Here is a 22,323-nt window from a genome sequence, read left to right on the forward strand (position 1 = left end):
TCCATCTTATTAAATGACATTAATTTGTCAAACACCTCTCCTGCAGATTCGGAGGTTTTATATTCCAACTACTGCTTTTTGATCTAAGGAAAAGTGACTGGTTGATAAACAATATTTTTCTTAAACAGAAGCTTGCTAAAATTGCATTATAATACCAATACCAAAGCACACAATTTGTAGCAACAGCAGTGCAGTCTTGTAATAGTCAACTACAAAGGCAATATCCAGTACAGCTTTTATAGATTTGGGGGGCTTTATTTTCTAGAATACCACATCCACACTTTATTTCTGGAATGTTGCCATCTCTTTTGGTTAAGATGTATTTATTTCATGTTGGTTTAGAATCTGGCAATTCATCTTTGTCTGTTTCAAAAATTCAATCATGACGTTAAGAAGAATGTAGAGTTCTTGGGTAACAGGATAAATACTTTAGTTAATTATTGTTAGCAGGACCCTAGCAAAAACCGTATGTGTCATATGTATACATTCATTTGATCTCACATAATAGAATTATGAAAAAAAATAGTTTGCTTAGTAATTAGCTTACTGCTTTCCATTTTCTGAAATACATTGATCTGAATGATGATATGTGGCAGATCCTGCTTGGTAAGAGAGATGGCTTGATTATCTTTTATATAAAAATATTTGTGCTACAGTGAATTTTGAATAAAAATTTTCTTAAGATTATGTTCCATCAGACATCCCAGGTGAGGCTACTTATTAAAAAGACATTCACTGATGAGATTCTTTTATCATACTAATAGTGAAATATAGCAGAAGTGTTTTAGATTTAGAGTTCAGTCATTATATTCTCATTTGTACTGGAAAGCAATTCATAATCATGAAAATGAGAACAGCATAGCTGACATACTCTCCATTTTAAAAGTTCTTGTGTGAGATACTGTTCTCAAAGAAGTCAATGGGACAACAACAGAGTTTACTGACATTAGTGTGTTACTGCACTGTAAATTCACCAGGACAGTGGTGGCTTCACGTGCTACATTCTCCCTCTTCAACAAACATGTATTTGGCACGTAATAAATAAAATTAGATGAAACCATGAGAAAACAAAGATTTCTAAACCCAGTATTATACTTCTAGAAACAAAGTGAAACACCCACTGTCGCTACTTTTGAAGTAAAAACAGTCTGTGGCTTACAGATATTCCAGCTGGTCAAGTCTGTTTCTGAATGGCTTTTATGCATAAGACCATGCACAACGACACCCTACACTATTGTTTCACCATACTCAAAATTTATAGCGCAGTTGACTATTAATAAATTTATCCAAATGCAGAAAGCATACACAACTGAAAAATATGTAACAATTTACTTGTGGAAAGAGCTTGTTTTTTTTTAATTAAAATGCAGTTTCATAAGGTGCTTCGTAATTCTTCCTTTAGAGAATTTCATGTTCTAAGACAATTGAGTAGCAACTTAAGTGCATCAGATCATATAACTTCATGAATCTGAATGCATAAACACAGCTTTTGAAATATTTCTAACACCACTTTATTAACTGAAGTTGCTTTGTGGGTGCTAAGCAGATAGTTTTGTCCAATCAGCCCATTTAGGGGAGAATGTACTTATGTGTTAATCACCTGCTGGGTGGTGGTGGGGAATCTATCCTTTGATCAAAGGCAGACATACTAGTTTTACTTTACATCCTGCCTCTCTAGCTCTTAACTGGCCCATAGCTGGAGGGATTCATTTCAGGATTTTTCTTTATTCCCAGTATTCTGTTACTTGCTGCATACCACCACCCAAGACATCAGGGCTAAAACCAAACACTCTTTGTGGTATACCCATATGACAGACTTCAAAATGGAAACAATATTTAAGTTAAACCTGTAAGATCAAGTTTGCTGAAATCCTGCAACACGTGCAGCTTTTGAACACTTCAACATCAGATCAAAGTTTGCCAGACAGAGTCAAGGAGAGCATCAGTACATTTAAACCTATCAATCCTCAAGGAAAAACTGAGTACGTTGGTAAAAGTATGGCTGACAGTATTCATTTTGTCTTGGTGCTAACAGCAGTTAAATATAATTAGAGAGCTCATGTTTTTTCTCTGTAGAGTATCTTTTTTCTGTAACTAAGGCAGGGTTCTCACTCAGCTTGTCTTAAAATACATTCTTAGAAGCTACACTGCTCTCAAGGGGGAAAGAAAGAGTATTTTTCTTCTGATTCTTATATTGAAGGACCATTTCCAGATGAAACTTTCCCAAACTTTCTTCAAGCAATAAGGCTGTATCTGTGGAGGATTTACATACAACTTTAGTAGTTTTCATAGTAAGACCTCTTTTTCCTACAAAACCAAAAGACAAGGTACTCTAAGACACTGTAATATTTGAACAAGTAGTCTTCACTACTTCTAATAAAAAATTAGAGAACTTCTTAAACAAGTAAAAGAGATGTAACTGAAAAAAAGAATTAGCCCTCTGAGAATGAGCCTTCTCTCTCTTGCAATCAGTTGCAGGCTTTTTTTGGTTGACAGGTTCAATTCTAAAACTATTAGTACTGGCAGAGATTTTTTTAGCATTTATCATTTTTCTTAAAATGAATGGCAATTCAAGTTCTAAATAATTTTCCATCTATTAATTACACACTGAAAATACATTACAAGCCTCAAGGTAAATTGATTTGCAACGCTGCAATTGTAAATTAGTTCATTTGAATTATAAAATAGTTAACAATAAGACAGTTTCTTATTAAAGTTTCTGCCACTGACTTTAGAAATTAAGCAAATTTACAAATGAAGAAAAAGATCTCCTAGAATATGAATTACCACAATTGCATAAAAGATCGAATAAAAACTGAATCTGGTTTGGTAAAGAAATCTGGGAGAAAACAGCAAACAGATTTCAAGCAGTTTTATAAGTTTTTAAAAGGATGACCTACCATTCATAAATATTTTACAAATGAGTGCTGCAGGATCTATGTAAATTTCTCAACAATTTTGTCAGCCTCAGACAGCATATGAGTGAGAAGGTAAGTTAAATAGGGTGGATAAGGAGTTACATTTTCATTAAATCTAACCACAGATTTAAATCATAACTACAACATAGAGTTAGGCAGAGATGAAAATTTAAAGAGTTGGTAATAAATTCTTTCAGTAGCATGAAATTGAAGACAAGTCTAACATTGAATCAGGAACTATTATAAAAACAATTTGCAAAAGGAGTAAAGCTTTTCACTTTTATCCTTTTTTTCCCTCTCAATTAACGCAGGTAGGATATAATACTCAACTACATTAAAAAGTGTAAGGACAATCTCAGAGCACTTTCCACCCAAAAGGCTTTAACACAACTTAATTCAATCAAAATGTTAGGATCTGTTCTTACTTACACAGGTATAAATTCCTATAGGGATATAGAACCAATGTAAGTCAGACCTAAAACCTCCAACTGCCATAATCAAAATCATCCTAGCTAACAGAATTCCGAAATCATTGAAAACTTGCCTCAGTGTTCACATTTGACCCTATCCATATTCTTAGAACTAAATGAATCCTCATGAAAAGCTCACATGCAGGAGCCAGGTCAACAGATGTAAAACACTACACAAAGAATGTGACCGTACTGTGCTTTGACGGCTCCAACAAATAAAGATTTAGGCCTCAGCCACATTAGGGAACAGTAGTCATTCGTAAACACTTATAGATAGACTTTAAGATCTGCTATAAAGAGCAAAGCTTTCAGCTTTGTTTGAGATTTATCACCTAATGCATTTCAAGGTCCTAGAACTATGTGTGACAAAATTAATCATATTATTAATATAATTGGCCCAGTAAAGACTTATTGCAAGATCTATCCAAACTGGTTTTTGGTTGTTGTTTTCTTTTTAAGAACTGGTTTTCCTAGAATTTAACACAGATTTACTATCTAAAATTATAGCTCCTATATAAAATGGAAAATATCATTTATTACTGATCTCCATGCTTGCATCTGGTAAAAATATGTCTATCTGCAAAACGAACAAAGAAGTTCTGATTCTGATTAGTTAAACAAGAAAAGTGCACTGGTTTAATTTAAATTATTTTAATAACCTGATTACCTAAATTGGTGCAAGAGCCTTTGAAGATAAAGTGATTTCAGTAAAGGTCTTTTTATTTTTAACTTATGGACATAATTCTCTTCCAGACTGAGCTTTTCCACTTGAAGATGTTACCGCCACTAGCTGCTCTTCACTAACCATCAGCTGGATGTTACACACAGTTTCCAACAGAAAGTCAGAAATGTCAGAGTGCTCTCTAATCCATACCAGGCAACGATAAACAGGCTTGCCTGATGAATGGGTATTCATCACTATTTAAGCTAACCTGGCTCAGTTTGCTTGAAGTTGATATGGGATTGATGGGAGTGATTTCTTCCGTTGAGAGATCTGGGAGCATAACAATCTCTACCAGAAAAATAGTAATAAGCACATAAAGGTGGGTGGTAATAACGTCATCAGCTGGCACAGCTGTTTGTAGAGTGCTCTGCCCATGGCCTAAGGCTGTGGACAGATATCCTCATCTACATCCAGATATGCTGTTGAAAGAGATTCCAGCTGGTTGTTCCTCTCCCTTCTAAGACTATTACTTCTTCAAATCTTCCCATAAAGCTGCTCAAGTGAGTAGCTTGCTCATTTTAGTCAAAAAGATCTGGTTTAAAATAAAACTAGTACATGAACTGGTTAGCTAGCTTGGCTCAGTTTGGTAGAACTCGGAGCCAGGCTGAAGAAGAGCTCATGATCTGGCCAGCCAGATGATCTGAAAGGCTCCAGCAGGGAACCAGTGAAATCATCACTGCTTTTTTGGAAAACAGACCTGCAAACATTTTCACTGGTGAACTGTCTATAAAGCAAAGATCAAAACTGAAGCAAAATGAAGCAGCAAGGCTCTGCATTTGCGATATGCTGGGATATTCCATCACAACAACTAAAGTTGCTCTTTGCCTAGTGGTCTCTTGAAATGGGCAATTAGCACAATAGATTTTTTGAACAAATGAGAATATTGATGTTAAAATGGATGCCTAATTAGAGTGGGACACTATAGCAAAATAAGGAATATTAACAGGCATTTCTTAATTTCTAATCCATTACATTAATATTTGCTATTAGAGCACAAGTATACAAGTAGCTTAATGTTGTCAAAGCAACGTTCCCAAGATGCTAGATATTGAACTTAAATAAATCATATGAATATTTTTCCTAGATTTCTGTATTGTATTCTCTGTTATATAATTATTTATAAATTATCATGTTTCAGCCACTGATTCAAGGCTCAAACTCAAGACAATCCCATCCTGCCCAATGCCTTTTCTTTGGCAGAAAAAGGGAATGGTTATGCAAGTAGTATACACCTGCTGAAACAGCCAAATGCCTTTTTTTATTTGTTTCTTTGCATCTACACCTCACTCAGCTCAGTCTGAGCTCTGGCCACCACACCCAGATGAAGTGCTTCAATTATTGCATGTGTGTGATCTGAAAATCTGCATTAGAAACCACTGCCAGAATAACATGAAGCATAAGAGACAGGGATGTGTCTCAAAAATGGCTCCAGGCCTTGTGGCTGGTAGGACTGGATATCTGTGATAGCAGTCATCACCTATCAAAGCTTTTCCTTGAGGAAATCAAGAGGCATACGCAATGACAACTGGTATTTCATTGATGTTAAGTAGGTCAGCACAGAGAGGTTGGGGTTTTTTTTGTTTTTTTTTTTTTTTAAAAAGCAGCATTATAGCATTGTAACTAACAGAGAATGAATATGTTTGTTTATTTTAAAAATAGATACTAGATAATTTTTATTAGGTATTATTTTCTGTACTCTACTGAACATTTTCTCTTGTATTTTTCTTAAACTTCCCAGAACAATTTACATAAATCTCACATTCATTCAAAATTGCCTGGTTTTTTTCATATTTTAGTATTCAATCGTAAAATCTTACATTCAAAGTTTAGGTCATATGACCTTTGAGTAGCTCTTTAAGTCAGGTGGTACTTCTGCTTCCAAACAAACCAAGACCTTCCAAGAGGAATGCTGTGCTGCCAGTCCCATATTCACATACTCTAATATTCACAAACAACTGCTTGAAACTGTTTTCAAGACAAATAATAGTAATTTCACATGTTCACATGGATATTTATAGAAATGCAACCCAACAAAATGCAATTCATTGTTGAATTCATCTCTTTAAAGCAGATTTCTGCTACTTTTTTCGAGATGTCAGCTTCAGATATTAAACTATATCTAGATTATGTGAATACTTCTTTCAGTGTGAAGTCAGTGATTATCTACTCCTGTATACAGCAACTATAACATTTCAAAACAAAGTTCAGGTGTGAAAATGTATACTTCCTTTTCTCACTTTCTACGGTGTTAAAAATTGCTCTAGTATGTTATTTATTTTTACTATGAAAGATTATAAAAGCACGACTGATGATTGTAGGCCCTGTGATTGTTGTCTTTAGACTGCCTACATCAAAAGCTTTGAAGTTCAGTTCATCAACTACATTTTCAGATTGTTTGCACACCTTCTGCACCTGCAGTGAAGAAGCTGAGGCCAAAGTTCAGGCAGAATGGCCTGACTCACACAGCTAAAATACAAGTGACAGACAAAAAAACTATTGAATTTGTATAATAAAGTTCTATAGCCAGACATGAGGGTGATTTGGTGTCTCATAAACACCAAGGATAAGATAAATGCCTGTCAGAGTAAAGTAAAAGACATCTAGTTTGTACAAATCTCTTTGAGAAGACATATATGCATATGCACAGATTTTTTCCTACTAAGACTATGACCAAATCAAAAGACAGAAACTGATCTGAGTGAAATCTTAACAGTACTGAAATAAATAACAAGACTCTCATCGACTTCAATGGGCCCAGGGTTTCAGCTTCTGACCTTAACTCTAATGTATTTGGCCGTAGCAGTGTTGTAACAGAAAGTTAAGAATTTTTTTTTCAAAAGAACAATGCTGATCTCCTTTACTGATCTTCCATTCCACAGGAAACGTTCAGAACAAGTTTCACGTTTGTCAAGCAATTCACATATTTCCAGTGTATAATCAATAAAAAATAACCAAACACATACAGCTAAGTAAATTCCTATGTACTTACAATGAAAACCCTCTCTCTTCGACGGTGGGCAATTAACACCCAAAAATACTAGCAGTAGTAATGACATCTTTAAGAAAAAAAGAAAGGTAACTTTTTATCTAATATAAAATTTCCCAATTAAAATTAAAACTATAAATGCCTTCCATTATGAATAAACGTATTTTAACAGGAACGAAGACTAGTCACAAATCTGTCCATAGTTTGCCAAACGTTCCTAGGGAGCTTCCTCCTTTTGTTTAGTAAAAACCAAGTTGCAGTAAAACAACAATCATGTCTAAAAATTCACAAATCCAAAATGCCCTTGGGCTCCAGTCAATGTAGCAACACCCATTTAGCTAATTAAGCATAGGCCTAGTATTCATACACTCTATGAGAGAATTAAAATGAACACTGCAAACAGTCACGCTCCTTATTTTTCCATTGCTTTGCATGCTACTGAGAATCATTTCAAAGTTAACATGTTTTTTCCAAAACAGGCTAAACAGAATATCCAAACATAAAGAAAAATAAATTATTTACAAAAATCTTGACTTGAAATAATGAAAACAAAAAGCAGAACAATAGCCAATGGTTAATGTCTTTAAACATATCCGTATATAGTAACATGACCAAATTTTGTTATGCTTTTTACTGCTATTAGTAAGGACATCTTGAAAAAAAACTGTTCATCACATCTCAACAAAGACAAAGCTAGGCACCACATTTTTTTTAACACAACCTTCTCCTCCTCCTCCCTGAAAATACATACAAAACACATCCAATTGTTAGAAGTGAACAGTGAAAATCTGCCTGAGCAATAATTAAGAAGCTTTACTCTTTCGCCCATTGTGTAGACAATTTCTGCATTGAAGGGTTTTTTTACTGAATGACACTGATGCCTCCCAAAGAATGCCTCCACAGTGACTGTTAAGGCAAAATTTTAAAATTACAGACTTTATCTTCGGCTCCTAAATCCAAATTTAGCAGACTAGCTTTATGATTTTAGTTTCAAAAATACTAGACATCATTTGCTGGCAGGGACAAGCTTCGGTCCCTCTTTGTTTCAGGTGTGAAGGTAACCCTGTTCTAAGGATATAACAGACAATAAACTTGTCCAAACACTCCTAAACATCTTTTAAAGCATCTGATTTACTTCACATCTGACAAAGAATAAAGTCTACAGTACTGTACAAACAAAATACTGTACAAACAGGTTTTGTGTTGATTTCTATTACAGACACACATGGACAGCTTGTGGCAAAGTACTAACTGTTTTTCCAGTGTCTGCTGCACTTCAGTGGTAGGAACTGGAAAGGAGAAAACAAGCACTTTGTTCTACCTGCACACCTCAGCTGTGCCACAAATCATATTTTCTGAGAGTCACATGGCTTCAGTTACCCAGACTGCTATATAGGCTTAATTTTTAAAACTTATCATCACCTCCTGGGTTTTTTTTTTCCTTTGTAAGGGTGAGGAGAGGGGAAGAGATCCTGTTTCTAACAAGCCCCAACCAGTGCAGCTACATGTGCTACTGAATTTGCTGGCCACTGAGATATCTCAAACACATCGTCTGCTCCTTAATGAGTAACGAGCTCTCTATAACCTTACAACACATTCTCGTCCTGCCACTCTACATTTCCACCTTCATTTCATGTCACTCTTCTGTAGTATTTGAGCACCAAAGTGGTAAAGTTTAAAAGGACTTCACTGATTTTTAACTTACTACTTTTTAAACATAATTAGAGGACCAGCCTGCACCATCCTTACTTAGGCAGAGTACCACCTCATGGCTTCAGGAAAACTTTTGATTGCATGAGACTATCTCCATGGTACCTAAAACAATGCTAGTAAGCCTATATAACCAGGATGAAATTAGACTTGAAACAAAACAAGTTCAGAAGCTAAACATTTTGGTATCTCCGGTGCTTCTTGTTTTGTAGAAAAAAAATCCTCTTAAAGAGAAATCAACTCTGATTCAAAAGCGTATCATTTATTTTACACTACTGCAACAAAAAATAAATTAAGATTCCCTTACTCTTTTGATAGTCAGTTTTCAAAATCATTGTACACTTTGTATACAAGTTTTTTTAAACCCAAACAAATGTGTCTTTGAGACTCTAAAAGGACATTAATATGCTTTGGTTCATAAACAAAAGTGTGTGATGCAATGGAACTGCTGCATCCATAGTTTATATAATTTAAACTGTATAACTAAAAATTATGGCAAATATACAAACTATAAAAAAGTAAGGTGAAGGATTTTTTTATAGAAATCCACATTCTTGCAGTTCAAATACTTTTAAAATTAAATTGTTGCTAAAATTATATTTTCCTCTCCAACATAAAATATATCCCTCATGTTCATTCTCGTTGGGTCTCTTGGTTTTCTCATGCTCACAATTAGCTTTTGATAGAGGACTATTGTAAAAAACAAATACAGAAAAGCTTTTCTAAAGAAGATATACACCCAAGTTAATGGTACTAAGTCTGTGTTTTAATATAAACTCAACTGACTGAAAGATTTTATTTCCCTCAGCTATATTACTTGTTATGAAAATTAGGAGAAAGTGAGAGAGGAAGAATGGTAAAAACATGTCTAATCCCATGAATTAAGGGCTGTTTTAAGAGTCCTTACATTATGAAGAGTGAAATCAGCTCCTTCCTACATGGAGATGAAATCTCCATCTCATTCCCATTCCATTTATCTAGTCTCCAGATCTATTTCAACAGGCTGCTGAAAGTTCACCAGTTCGACCACTCATCCACTCTACTACTATCATGCAAAAAGAGTCGACCCGTCCCCCCTAATCCTGCAGCCACAGTGCAATGAAGATAACCAGAGTGAACTGTGCACCCGTCATTCCTGGTGGTGAACAATTGTTCAGGGAGTTTTATCACCTTGCCTTGGTGAGAAGAGCATCCAGATTCCTCTTACGTGCACTGTCAAAAACACAGGACAGAGCGCTCTGTAGTGAAGAGTTTATGCCTAGAGCTTTAAAACTCTGCACAGAAATGGATTTATTGCAATCACTTACTTGGATGTTCTACTCATGTTAACAATGCCACTTTTCAATAGTAATGCAACATTCAAGACAGTTCATTTCACTCTGATTACTAACCATTTGAGCTATTAAATTCACTTAGCCTTGAGCCATATGCATCCAAGACAAATCTTGTGTGTCTTATTTAAATAGCAATAGAAATTATTAAAATGTTCCAAAACTAAATCGCAGGCACTATTCCTTTCAATCCATAACTACAGCATCATAAAGTGGACTCTAAAAGGAATATCATATAGCAAGTTATAATAACAGAACTAATTATAACATCCAGACTTTTTACAAAGCAAACAAATGTAGAAAAATGTGTATTTTACAAAGATGGTGTCTGCAAGATTCAACTGTATCAGCCTTTTGATTGTTAGTATTGATTGTAAGTAGAAACAGGAAATAATCCAATTATCCAACATTTTCATTTCCTTAACAGATCCAGGGCTTTAGCCTATGTGGCAGAACGTACCATAGAGTTATCTTACAATCAAGTAATTTTTAACTGCTGTTCTGTTCAAACATCAGAAAGTAGGAATAAAGACCTCAAAAGTAATTTATGTCATAACTTTTACTCATCAAGAATACTTCTGAGAACTAAATCCAGTTGTCCTCTGGTTTAATACAAGAGCTAAGTAGCTCAATTCTACCTGAGCAACCCCCACTGCTGAGCTAGATGAGCAGAGACTGCAAACTCCTGTGCTCACACAGCCAAGTCAAGCTGTTAGCTCTCAAGCCTGTGCAAAATAGAAAAATTTATTCATTATTTTTTCTAAGTAAATCTTTTGTAAGCATCTCTTTTGTAAGATATACTTACAGCTCTTAACAGTGAATATGAGGAAATTTAGTATTACTACAAGTATTTTCAGAAAGGTTTATAGGTCTGGGACCTAAATTTTTTTCTCCCCTAGGGAAGGAGGTCTGTGACATGAATTTTCACCTTATGATAGCCATTCCACTAGACTCATGGCTATTCTACCTACAAGGACAGGTCTACTCATGAGTTCAGTCTGAAGGACAGGCTATGCCTGCTACCAGCTATTTGTTATACTACCTTTGCAGTGCTCTCCCACTTGAAAAGAAACAGCAAACAAGTTATTTGTCAAGGGTCTGGTATATAATGGTACCAGATAAATTATGCTGGCATTTGAACAAAAGAGTCAGAGAGGAATGTCTGTTTTTAAATTGGAAATATATATGGGCCTGGAAAATAAACAAAGATCTGCTCTCCACACCCAAAACAGAAGAATGATGCTGACAAACAGCTGAAAATTACATTACTTTTAAATAACATCATAAACTGCTATTAAAATATCATGCAGCTGCAGTTAACAGAACTTGCTAATTACTTAAAACACAACACTAAGAAAACCCATAAACCTTTTTTATATTTTTATGTGAAAAAGAACAATTCCAGGCTCTTTTTAAGGCTGCTTATTTTTAGGAAAGAAGAAAGCGTAACTAAAAAAATTTAGAATATGAGTGCAACATGTGTGTCCATAAACACAGAGGTTATCTACACATACAACCTGCACAAGCATGACATTTAAAATTGAATCAGAAAGCATAAAACTAAAAAAGGTTTATAACTATACTCTGATAAACCAAGGATGCTTTCTTTTAAATGTTAATGGTATCACAGTGCCCATTATTTTATTTTACAATTGTTGAATCTTAAACTTCTCTGTGATAGAAAGCTTCAATGGTTTAATTTTTTTTAAAACAAAATACAAATTATTCATTATGGATAGCACTAATTGTGCATCTCACAACTATTCTAAAAAGTAAGCATATAAGAACAAAAATTATTTTGGAGATTTTATTCCCATCAAATAGAACAACTGACTTGTAACATGGCTTATAACACTACTGGAAACAAAACAAATCATACAGTCTTCGACTTGGGGTGACAGGGGCCAAAGCAATATAAAGTTTGGCAGCTTTAATAACACATTAATTTTTACTTATGTGAGTAGATTTTGCTCCTCTGAACAGTCCCATTGTAGTAAATAGAATTGTTCCATTAAGAATTAGTGACAGGAGCAACATTTTGTACAAGCGAACCACCAGGCCTGATGGTCTTAGCAACGTTGAGACCACAGTGATCATGAGCTACAAATTACCTACATCTTCAAAGGCAAGCACCAAAGAAGTGAATATGCATTGATCAATAACTGACACACAGTGACAATATAGTATTTACTCATAATTGAAAGAGACTTAAACAAAATAAACTGCACTTTGTGCTCTTAAATATCACAACCAAATTATTGTGTGGATATTATTCCATCAGAATATTTCAGGCAAAGAGCATGTATTGCATAGACAGATTATACTTTCCTTATTAAGCATCTGCTGCTTACTTTAAAATTTCACTAAAACATTTTAGCTTAATAGGTAGTCTCATTTTTTCCTGCATATTATAAATTCTATTCCAGTGAAATTGTACGCTTAATCTGTGGCAAACTTTCTTAAGTATCAAACTTTCATACTCGTTCTGCAAAGATATTACAGTTTTCTTACAGGGATTTTCGAGATTATAGAACAGATTAATACTAGTTTAAAGAAATTCTTATTGACTGAAAAAAAGGAAATTGTTTAGACAGATACGAATACATTCCTTTTAAAGTTTTGCACCTACCTACACCTTTAGCCACAAAAGGTTATGAAAAAAATTAAACCATTAGACCATTAAAACATTAGACATAGTTTCTCACTGTTCATTGCCTATGAGAAAACATTTTTTACAGGGTTCACAAGCACACTTGTCAAGAAACACACAGGTCCATGCAGTTTAAAATAAAACAATAAAAATTAGACTGCAACTTGAAAGAGACAGAAAAGAGTTTCTCACCCCTCAAAACAAAACTGGAACTTTGGTTTATAGGAACGGCTATGCCCATATACCCTCCTCGTCATCCTGTGTGCCAGACATTAGGAGATGCACAGAGAAGATGTTAGCATTGGAATGAAAGAAGAAAAGGTTAGTTACTTTGATGCATATGAAATACAATTTTCTTGGCTGTTAAAAATATGATTTTTTTTTTAAACGTAAGCCAGTGAAAACAACTGAACAAGTTTGTGTTACACATACAAGAATCTGCATCTATAGCAACCAAAAAAACAAGAACAGTGACGTAAACATTTTTCCCACCCAGTTAAAACAGTGTGTAGGAAGTAGATTATAAGATTAAATATTAAAAGATTATCTATTTTTTCACTGCACACAATTCAAACCAACATCGACAGCAGAAATAGATCAAACCTTATAGGTAAGCAAAGTAATTACTATAATCAAATTGTCTTACATTCTGCTAGGTTAAAAGATACAAAACTGCTGAAGAATCAATAAAATCTATCATTAGCAAAGCTTACTTTTCTAACACGCTATCAATTAAAATCTATCTTTTAAGCAATCCTTAAACACTGCACATTGTTGAATACCATTAGACAGTTTCTCTCCTTTTTTCCATTTTTGAACCATTAGGATTGCTCATTTATTTAGAGTTTTAATGATAGATAACATTAATGACAAATACAAAAAATCATACCAATTTCATGAATTTGTTATGAAAAGGAATTATTTTACTGTAGATATGCTGAAAGCAGAAGGTCTTTCTTTACATTTATTATAAACTTGAAGTTAAAAAGAACAAAATTAAAAACATGAACTAAATGAGGAGAGTGAAATGTTCTTCCCTGGATACGTTTACTGAAGATTACTTTTTTTTAATAATTATTCTTTATCTATGCACACACAGACGTGTACGTGCATATCTATATCTATAGTTCTACTGTGCCAAATTCTGATGCGATACTCAGCTTCTAGAACAGAGGTGCACAACACAATGGTTTTCATTTAACTCAGCATTTTAAAATCAAATAAAATCTTATCATTTTAGATATCCTTAAAATTTACCCATTAATATTTTAGAAACATAAAAAAATTACATGCTTTAGTTTCAAAACTTTGAAAGTTAGCTGGTGCAACATATTGCTGGCACTTAATTAAATCTAAAAACTAAATAAAATGAATGGTAATTAATTATGATTGAAATGGACAGGAATTTTAGCCTGAAAATATACACTGCCAGTATCACTACTGTTTCTAGTCCATTCTTGGAATAAAAAAGAGCTCCCAGATGTCAACTGTTATTAAAAACCAGATGTTAAGATAGATGTCTTGCATGTTGCTGAATTAAGTAAAGAAATCTGACAGTCCACTATAAACTTAGCTATCATTTAACACAGAAGAAATGTGGGTAATTTTTTTACAGTTAACTTGGAACATGTCTTAGTTATAAGGTCTGCACAACTACACCACAAAGCAAAGACACAGTAAGGCCTGAATATTCTTATTCATTTTTGAAACAAAGGGACAGATTCTGTAAAAATTCCAGTGAGCTCAGTTCGCCTCACTGAAAATATGAGTGCTTCCCCCTGAATGCTACAGGAGCTACTTTTATTCAGGCCTACTAAGGCTAATTGAATTGACTTTGAAGTTGACAAGAGTTTTGCCAGAGTAAAGGTTGAAGAAAGGCTGAAGGATTTGTTTTCCATTGAGTAGTTTGATCCTATTTCACTAACAGAACGCATTAGGTTAATCTTTGGTGATATCTTTAAAAACAGCAGAAATCAACAAAATGGGCAATTCAGTACGTTTCCAAATGACTCCTCCTAACTATATACAGCTGTTTTGCTGTTTAGTGTATTGTAATTCTTCAAACAGGCAGACATTCATTTTTACTTCAATTATTTGTGTGATCTCTTTTTGGCAGAATTCTAGAAGAGTTGAAAAATCAAATATTGTCAAATATTTTTAAAGAGTATTATGGGAAATTACAGACTATATAGTTTGACACTGATCCTGATATACAATAAGCAATAAATTAAAAGCTGGAGCTCAGTTAATGTCAATCAACATCACTTTATTGAGTACTGGTCCTGTCAAAATAACTTTCTATCTTTTTCAATTACATAGACACTCTTTTTGATAAGGTAAGTGCTCTGAAATAATATGCTGAGATTTCTGTAAGGCATTTGATTATGTGCCACAAGACACAGTGTCAGCAAGATTAGCTCTATATAGAATGAATGTTGCTGGAGAAGGAAGTGGACCTGCAGATATCTTTTCTCATCCCAAACTTGTTCCGTATTCCTGTGATCTGAAAGAAAATGCTGACAAAGACTGCTTGGAAAAGTGAACGTATTTGGGATTAGCTGAATAAATGTTATCAGCCGCATACGTGTATGACTGAAATCATGTATACAGTGTCATCATTTGAAAACATACGGGGCAAACTTAGAAGACGGGACTGCATCTGAAATCAATGATATCAAAAAGGGCTTTACAGATCATGGTGGAACTGAACACGTGATACAATGTTGAATTTACAAGGACAAAGGCAGAGAAAAGTTTGCGGTATCTCTATGCAGTAGCATAAGACCATTAATAGAATTACACATCTGGTGCTCATATCATACTCTCGTGAATATTTGAAAGACTGTAACCAGATCAGGAAACAGCTACAAAATTACTGAAAAATAAACTTGGCAGTGAGAAACAAAAGAGACTCAACCTAACCGGTCACTCAGAAAATATTAAAAGATTGTTTGATCACTATTAACTAACACATACAGAAAAGGAGACAGCTCTTTTCTCTGGCAGAAAAAAGCTAGATGGAGATTTATAGGATGGAATTACACTGCAAATATGGTACATATTTTTCAATAGCGCATCAGTTCTGGATGACTTGAAGATTTTATATCAAGACTTAGACACTTTCTAAAAGATATGGCTAACTGTATTTAAAATAATTCAAAAAATTTACAGAATTAATGAAGAAATTATTGAGTAGTCAGGTCCAGGTTATGATCGTGGTCCATTCCACCTTCAACATCTACAGTTAATAAAAATCCTCTTCCAACTTTTTTCCTCACATCTGTTTTAGTGAGAATGTCTGTGCCATGATCTTATTCTGTACACAAAGAGTTTATTATGTATTTTCCAATTTTAGTGATTAACAAGTTCCTAAAAAATTAATTAAACACAGTGATCTGTTTTGACAGACAACTGAATAGAAAAAACAAACCATCACTGGATTTTAAATATTTAATACTAAGAGCAACCTCAAAATCAGTCTCAACATACCGTCTTGTTTTAAAAACCTGTATCTATATAGTATTTTGACTTGATTTATACCTACCCCAGAAAATCTGTTCATATCTCATTTTCAATTCCACACACTAATTATTTACAGAAGATAAATAGACTTGCACTAACCTAAGCAGAGCTCACCCACTTAGCAACCCTATTGAAAAAGCCCAACATTTCATAATTATGTGCTTTGTTACCTAATATGTTATTGTTCAGTTAATTATGTCATATATTGATGCTAGGTAATGCACTGACCTAAAAATACTTGGCGCTTGATGACAGTTGAGGAGAAAAGTAAAATACCTACAGATATCAGAGAATGTCAACCCTCTTTTTCATTAAAAAAATGGGATTAAACCAAAGAACCACAATTTCATGATATGTGTTGTCACTTTTTAATTTAACAGAAGCCAGAATGTACAGATGCAAGATCTTAAAGGAATATTAAAAGAACTCATTGATCACTTACTATTCCCATTATGCAGACAGGTTGTTTTCAAGCCTGCACTACCTCCTTCCAGTGCATTGGATCAAAGTTATGAGATAAGACTCAGCTATCCTTGTCATACTGCTGCCTGCTGCATTTTGAGGAGTGGATATTTAATGGTGTAAATCCTAACTTAGTGTTATAGGCTTTACAGATTTTTCTGTATGGACAGGAACAACTACCCAAAAGCACTCGATAAAAAGCACGGAAGAATCAGGATTGTAGTTTTCATTGGTTTTATGAATAAACTATTCTGTCAAGAAGCTAAGGTTTGGTACCTCAATGCAAACATTCTGCAATACAGAATTCTTCACTGATGTTCTGAGACAAATGAAGTTCATTACCTATTTTTGCATTCTTGACACACTGTGAAGCAAAATAAAAGCTGTAGTTATGCCTTATCATTTATTAATATTGGATCAGAGGCTTCCAGAAGTACGCTTAGTCTTTCACATCAGTGTGTATCCTACAGAACCATTAATCTATGGCTCTTTCAAACAATAAACTATAATCAAGCAGGTTTTGATTAATGTTTGTGTACATTAACTGCTTTCTAAACTTGGATCTTTCATTGGTTTATAGGGTCAAGAATAGCAATTCAATGACAAAAAATGCAACGCAAAATCTCAATTACTGACAAGCAAAAAGGAAAAAAACAAAATTCAAGAAATACCATTTGAATTGATAAATTAGTACACATGCTTTATTATTATAAAATTATTATAAATTCAAAATATTTAAGATATTGAATGCCTTGTATTTTTAGGACTGACATCCAAGTCTCTAATTTGGACATATATTTAGGTACATTACATTGGTACAATCTCAAGTACTATGAAAGCCTTTGTACTGGCGTTATTTATAGATTATTAATTCACTGAGTTTATCTCATCCTTTTTACTAGTCCTTTCTTTTTTCTGTGCTGCTACTTATCATCTTTGCTTAACACCTTAAAAAGAAATATCTGGTGTTACTAAATATGATTTGCTGTTCTGATCCAATTGCCACAAAACCTAACATTAAAACCTCAAAACTGGCTTCAAAGTAGCAAGATGAGGAACTCAAAGAACAGTGCTTGGAAAACACTACACACAGATGTAGAAAGCTTGTATAAAGATGTCTTCTGTTTTATTATTGAAGCGTATCTCAATACAAGTTTTGCAGGCACATTTCTCAGCCATCAATTCTTTAAGGTTCATCAGTTTCAGTAGTAAATTTGAGACAGTGGCCTTCAGATAAAAGGGGCTACATTACACAGCAGGTTAGAAACAAAGGATAACTTTAATCACAGTCTACATGATTGAGTATATCTAAAAAATTTTAATGATCAGATGCCAGAAATTATAAGCCTATTCGTAACCATTCTGTGTATAGCATACTCTTGATTACTGGTGAATGTGAAATAGTTGCAAGAGGTTATATTTAACAGCGTGTTGCAACAGCAATAGATCTATAGCAAATACAACTGGTACTGAGAATCGGCATCTGTACAATACACCTATCTTGGGGGGGTATTCTAGATTAATTTTGCTCTCTCTCCAAGACTGAACTCCCTTTAGCAATTTCACTGTGTTGGGGGGCCTCCTGGAATGCATCCTTCAGTTAAATTTAATCAAAAAGGAATTCAGTGTGCCCACTCCAACATGCTTCTAGATATGAACCACAGTGCAGTAAGTGGGAATGATCAGAAGATTTGATTCAAATCTGCACTCTTGATCAGAATGAAAACCCTAATGTAGATGGACTCAAAAGACTGCAAAATTCTGCATTACTATGAGGCCCGCTGGTGTATAAAATTTGGTTACCTGAAGTGAAGAATGTAGTGAAACTGACTCAAAAAACAGACAGCAAATACTTCCACGAAGCTGAACACATCCCCTCACTTTTGTGGCATGCAAGTATCTTTACAAAATCCGTTCTTTAAATAAAAGTAAAAAATAAAAAACTCCTAATCTCCTTTTAGACAAAAGCTTTCGCAACACAGGCAACATTAAAAACTTGATGAGTTAAGCTTTTCTGGCTCTCTTCCCACAATAGAAGACCCTTCCTGACAAGGCTCGTCACATTTCCCTTTCATGTGCCGGCATGCTAAGAATTAATGTCTTAACTTGGGTTAAATAAATCTAGTGATAACCTGCTCATCTCTTGAACTAACTTTCTGATGACTGATTTACACTACTCTCATTATTATCTATGGCTACTAATGGGTCATTAAACATGTAACTACTGGCTTTGGACTGTGAAACTGTCCTACTTACAGCAAACAATTACATTAACAAATATTAATTTCCCCTTGTGACACAGAAATCTACCTGCTAAGTAATGACATTTCTTTCAAATCAAGAACTTAGCCGAAAATCAGAATCTTTCAGAGCTTAGAGAGACTTTTATCTGCTACTCAGTTTCCAGGAGCAAACATAGCTGAGGACTAATCTCACGAACTCTCCATACACAGACCAATTGACTACAAAAGAGTTTTGTGCATGAATGATTTGAAGAATTGAGCCTGTAACTGGAAAGGGGAAAGACTAACAGTGGGTTCATTTAAGGCTTTGGTGTGTAGAGTTTCAGAAGGTCTTTATTTTATTTTTCATTTGTATATTCAAAAAGTTGAATAAATCTTAAAAATTGCTTCAGCAATATGGATTTATGTCACAGGTCTATTTTCAAACCTATCCGTAACAGGAGGGGTCACAAGTAACCATGCATCATACAATTATGAAAATTACCATAAAACCCATCTCACCATTTGTTTTATTTGTATATAGTTAGGTTAAAATCAAACATAAATACTAGTGATGGAGGAAAGCAGAAGGTTGTTTCTGACCACTTACTTTACAACACCCAGACTAGCATTAACATGAATAAGATGTTTCACCAGATACTCGTGCATTCTAAAGCTTTATCACTAGATGAAGCGGAAACCCAATGCTTCTTACAAGAAGTGGTCCGTGAAATCAGATTTGCAATGCAAAAATTTATGGTCCCCTTTGTAGTGAAAGCCTGTGACATGTTATCTCACTTAAGTAACCAGCGCCAGATATGCAACTTTTGTTATCAAGTTACTGTCTCCCAGAAATGCATTTTTGGCTCTTTCAGCTGGTCTAAAGACCTATTTTAGACTACGATGGTGGCAGCTAATTTTTCTAGTAAGAAATATAAGATAAATGTAAGCCTCTATATAAGTGTTTTATATTCTAACACACACATTCGGGGGAAGTGAGGGGGAGAGGTTTCTATAGCTAAACATGATCTCAAAAAATTCTTCCATATGTGGAAAAGACTGCAAAGCTAACATACAAATATAGGTATATATAAATATACACACTGAGCAGTATGTATACATTTATATCACATTCATTAAACCTCAAAACATAAAATAAATTCATTTATGTAAGCAAAGGAGAGGTATAACTTTTCAGTATACAAAATCCATCTCCTGGAGGTATCATAGACAGCAAAAACTATTTTCTACTTCTTACTTTTAATACAGCTCCAGTTTAGCTGGTCTCTTACTCAAATTACAAATTTAATATAATTAAAAGGTATAGGAAAAATTATCTGGCTACAATATATTACAATTAAGAGGTAGAAATAAGAAAAGTATTAACAAATATTACTTAAATGAGAAACCTTGAGTAGAGCACAATGTTTGTAACTGTAAACCGGCAGTATACCAAAATCAAGAACTAGAGTATCCCTGAAAGATAAAATCAAACTCAGAGCAGACTCTTCCAAATTTCAAGGCTCTTTCTTTTGTTCCATCACAAGTACAATGTAATCTACAATGAAATTTAGGCTTGAAACCAATCACATTATCCTCAAAATCTGGGCAAGCCTCTGTGGAAGACTATTTCAGTTTTAGGGTAAAGTAGATAGAAATACCTAGTATTAGATAGTAGATAGAAATACCTAGATAGATGTCAGAGGCAGGAAAAATTCTCTGTATCTACTGAAATAAGCATATAACAACACTTACTGACTTTTGGGAAATGCTTAGACAGAAATTACATCCTCATTAGAAGAGAAGTATTTGCCATTCAATAGTGTGTTTATAGTAAACAATATAGCTATGGTAACTGCATACAATTTAATCAGAAAACTGACTTTTTAATGGTGACCATGATACAAATATGATTTTATTGCATTCAGTTCAACAAGTCTGAACAATGTGTGATATGAATCACAAGTTCTTTGTTCCGGAGGGAGAATATGTGTAGCAAAGATGAAAAATTAGAGGAAATACTTAAAAATGTGAAAGCATTTATATGACTAATTTGCACTGCACTCCTGAGATCTCAAAACACTAATTAATACAGCACAATACTAGTTATTTACAGTGGATATGCCTGGGATTGTTTATATTGAATGTACCGACAAGCAAGCCTTGCCCTGCCCAAATTCCTAAATTAGATAAATCCATGTGACTCCAATGAGCTTAGTGCAGGCTCAGCACGGTGCTAATGCAATTGCGTGCTTCCTTGCAGCTTGAGGCACCAGCAGAACAAGTTCACATACATTTAGCGAACAGACAAGAGCAAGCTCACACCTGCCCAAATACAATGTGTAAACATACAGGATAAAGAAACACACAGAATATTAAACAAAATCTGGGTCAGGGAGGGAGCCAATAATTCCAATTTACTGCATTAAACAGCTATATCATATCGCTTCTTTTATATACTAAAATGTCACTGGTGCTTTGGGTTTTCCCCTTATTTTTGTTTCTTCTTTCCTGAACAACTAAAAGACAAAGTTTTAATGTTGCAGAAAACTCCAGACATGATATTTCAGTTTTCCAGATACTAACCTTCTGCTCAGATTACCTTTCTACCTACAGTCCAAAGAAATTTGAAGAATTTTACACTTTTCAAATAACAATGGTTATTTGAATAAGCTAAAATAATCTCTTTTGGTTTATGTTTGTCCTCATTTTAAGTTGTGTTGTTTGGTTTTGCATTTTTTTTTAAATACAAATCCCAGTTTCAATATTCCTGAGGCCTATTCAGGAGTTTGAGGTTGGCAATTTTCCAGTATGGCCACAGAATATAAGGCATTGTGCTAACAGCCAGGGCTGCCAAAATACACAAAGTAGCATGCACTCCTTTCCCCTAAAATTATATATGGATCAATACAGTGATTTGCAGATCAGGATCCAGACACTAAAATAATAATCATTGTTTGACTGTCCTGTGGCTCTGATTTCAAAGTCATCCACCTCAAACAAAATCCCATCTGACCTGTTCGGAGTTTTTCACATATCGCCTTTCAGCTTTCATCCAAGCATATTTAGCAGTTCCAGCTGATGAACAGACACCTGTTGCCAAGACCAGTCACCACTTTACAAATCAATAAACACTTTTTTTGAGAGCACATGGTCTTCTTCAAAAAGTTAGTTTTTAGTGGCATACTCCTACTTCGCAACAGTCAGATTGTTGTCAAGTTTCGTGCATCATTGCACGTAATTTTTCTCAAATGAATGAGTTTACCAGCATACTTTAAAAAATCTTTTTAAAATGACACATATTTAATACTAAGACAGCTATCAGATA

At 34.3% G+C, this 22,323-nt stretch overlaps 1 protein-coding gene across 6 annotated transcripts in view; it reads right to left on the bottom strand.

Annotated features, from left to right (window-relative positions):
• Window positions 1–22,323, bottom strand: part of ERC2 (ELKS/RAB6-interacting/CAST family member 2) — a 547,432-nt gene that overhangs the window by 110,071 nt on the left and 415,038 nt on the right. For all 6 annotated transcript variants that reach the window (XM_076346281.1, XM_076346286.1, XM_076346285.1 and 3 more), the window contains one exon: window positions 12,982–13,047. In XM_076346281.1, coding sequence (XP_076202396.1) covers window positions 13,021–13,047 — 27 coding nt within the window. In that variant the 3' untranslated portion in view covers window positions 12,982–13,020. The remainder of the gene's footprint in view (window positions 1–12,981; window positions 13,048–22,323) is intronic.

The sequence above is a fragment of the Aptenodytes patagonicus genome, chromosome 8 (genome assembly GCF_965638725.1).
Source record: "Aptenodytes patagonicus chromosome 8, bAptPat1.pri.cur, whole genome shotgun sequence".
Classification (NCBI taxonomy): Eukaryota; Metazoa; Chordata; class Aves; order Sphenisciformes; family Spheniscidae; genus Aptenodytes; species Aptenodytes patagonicus.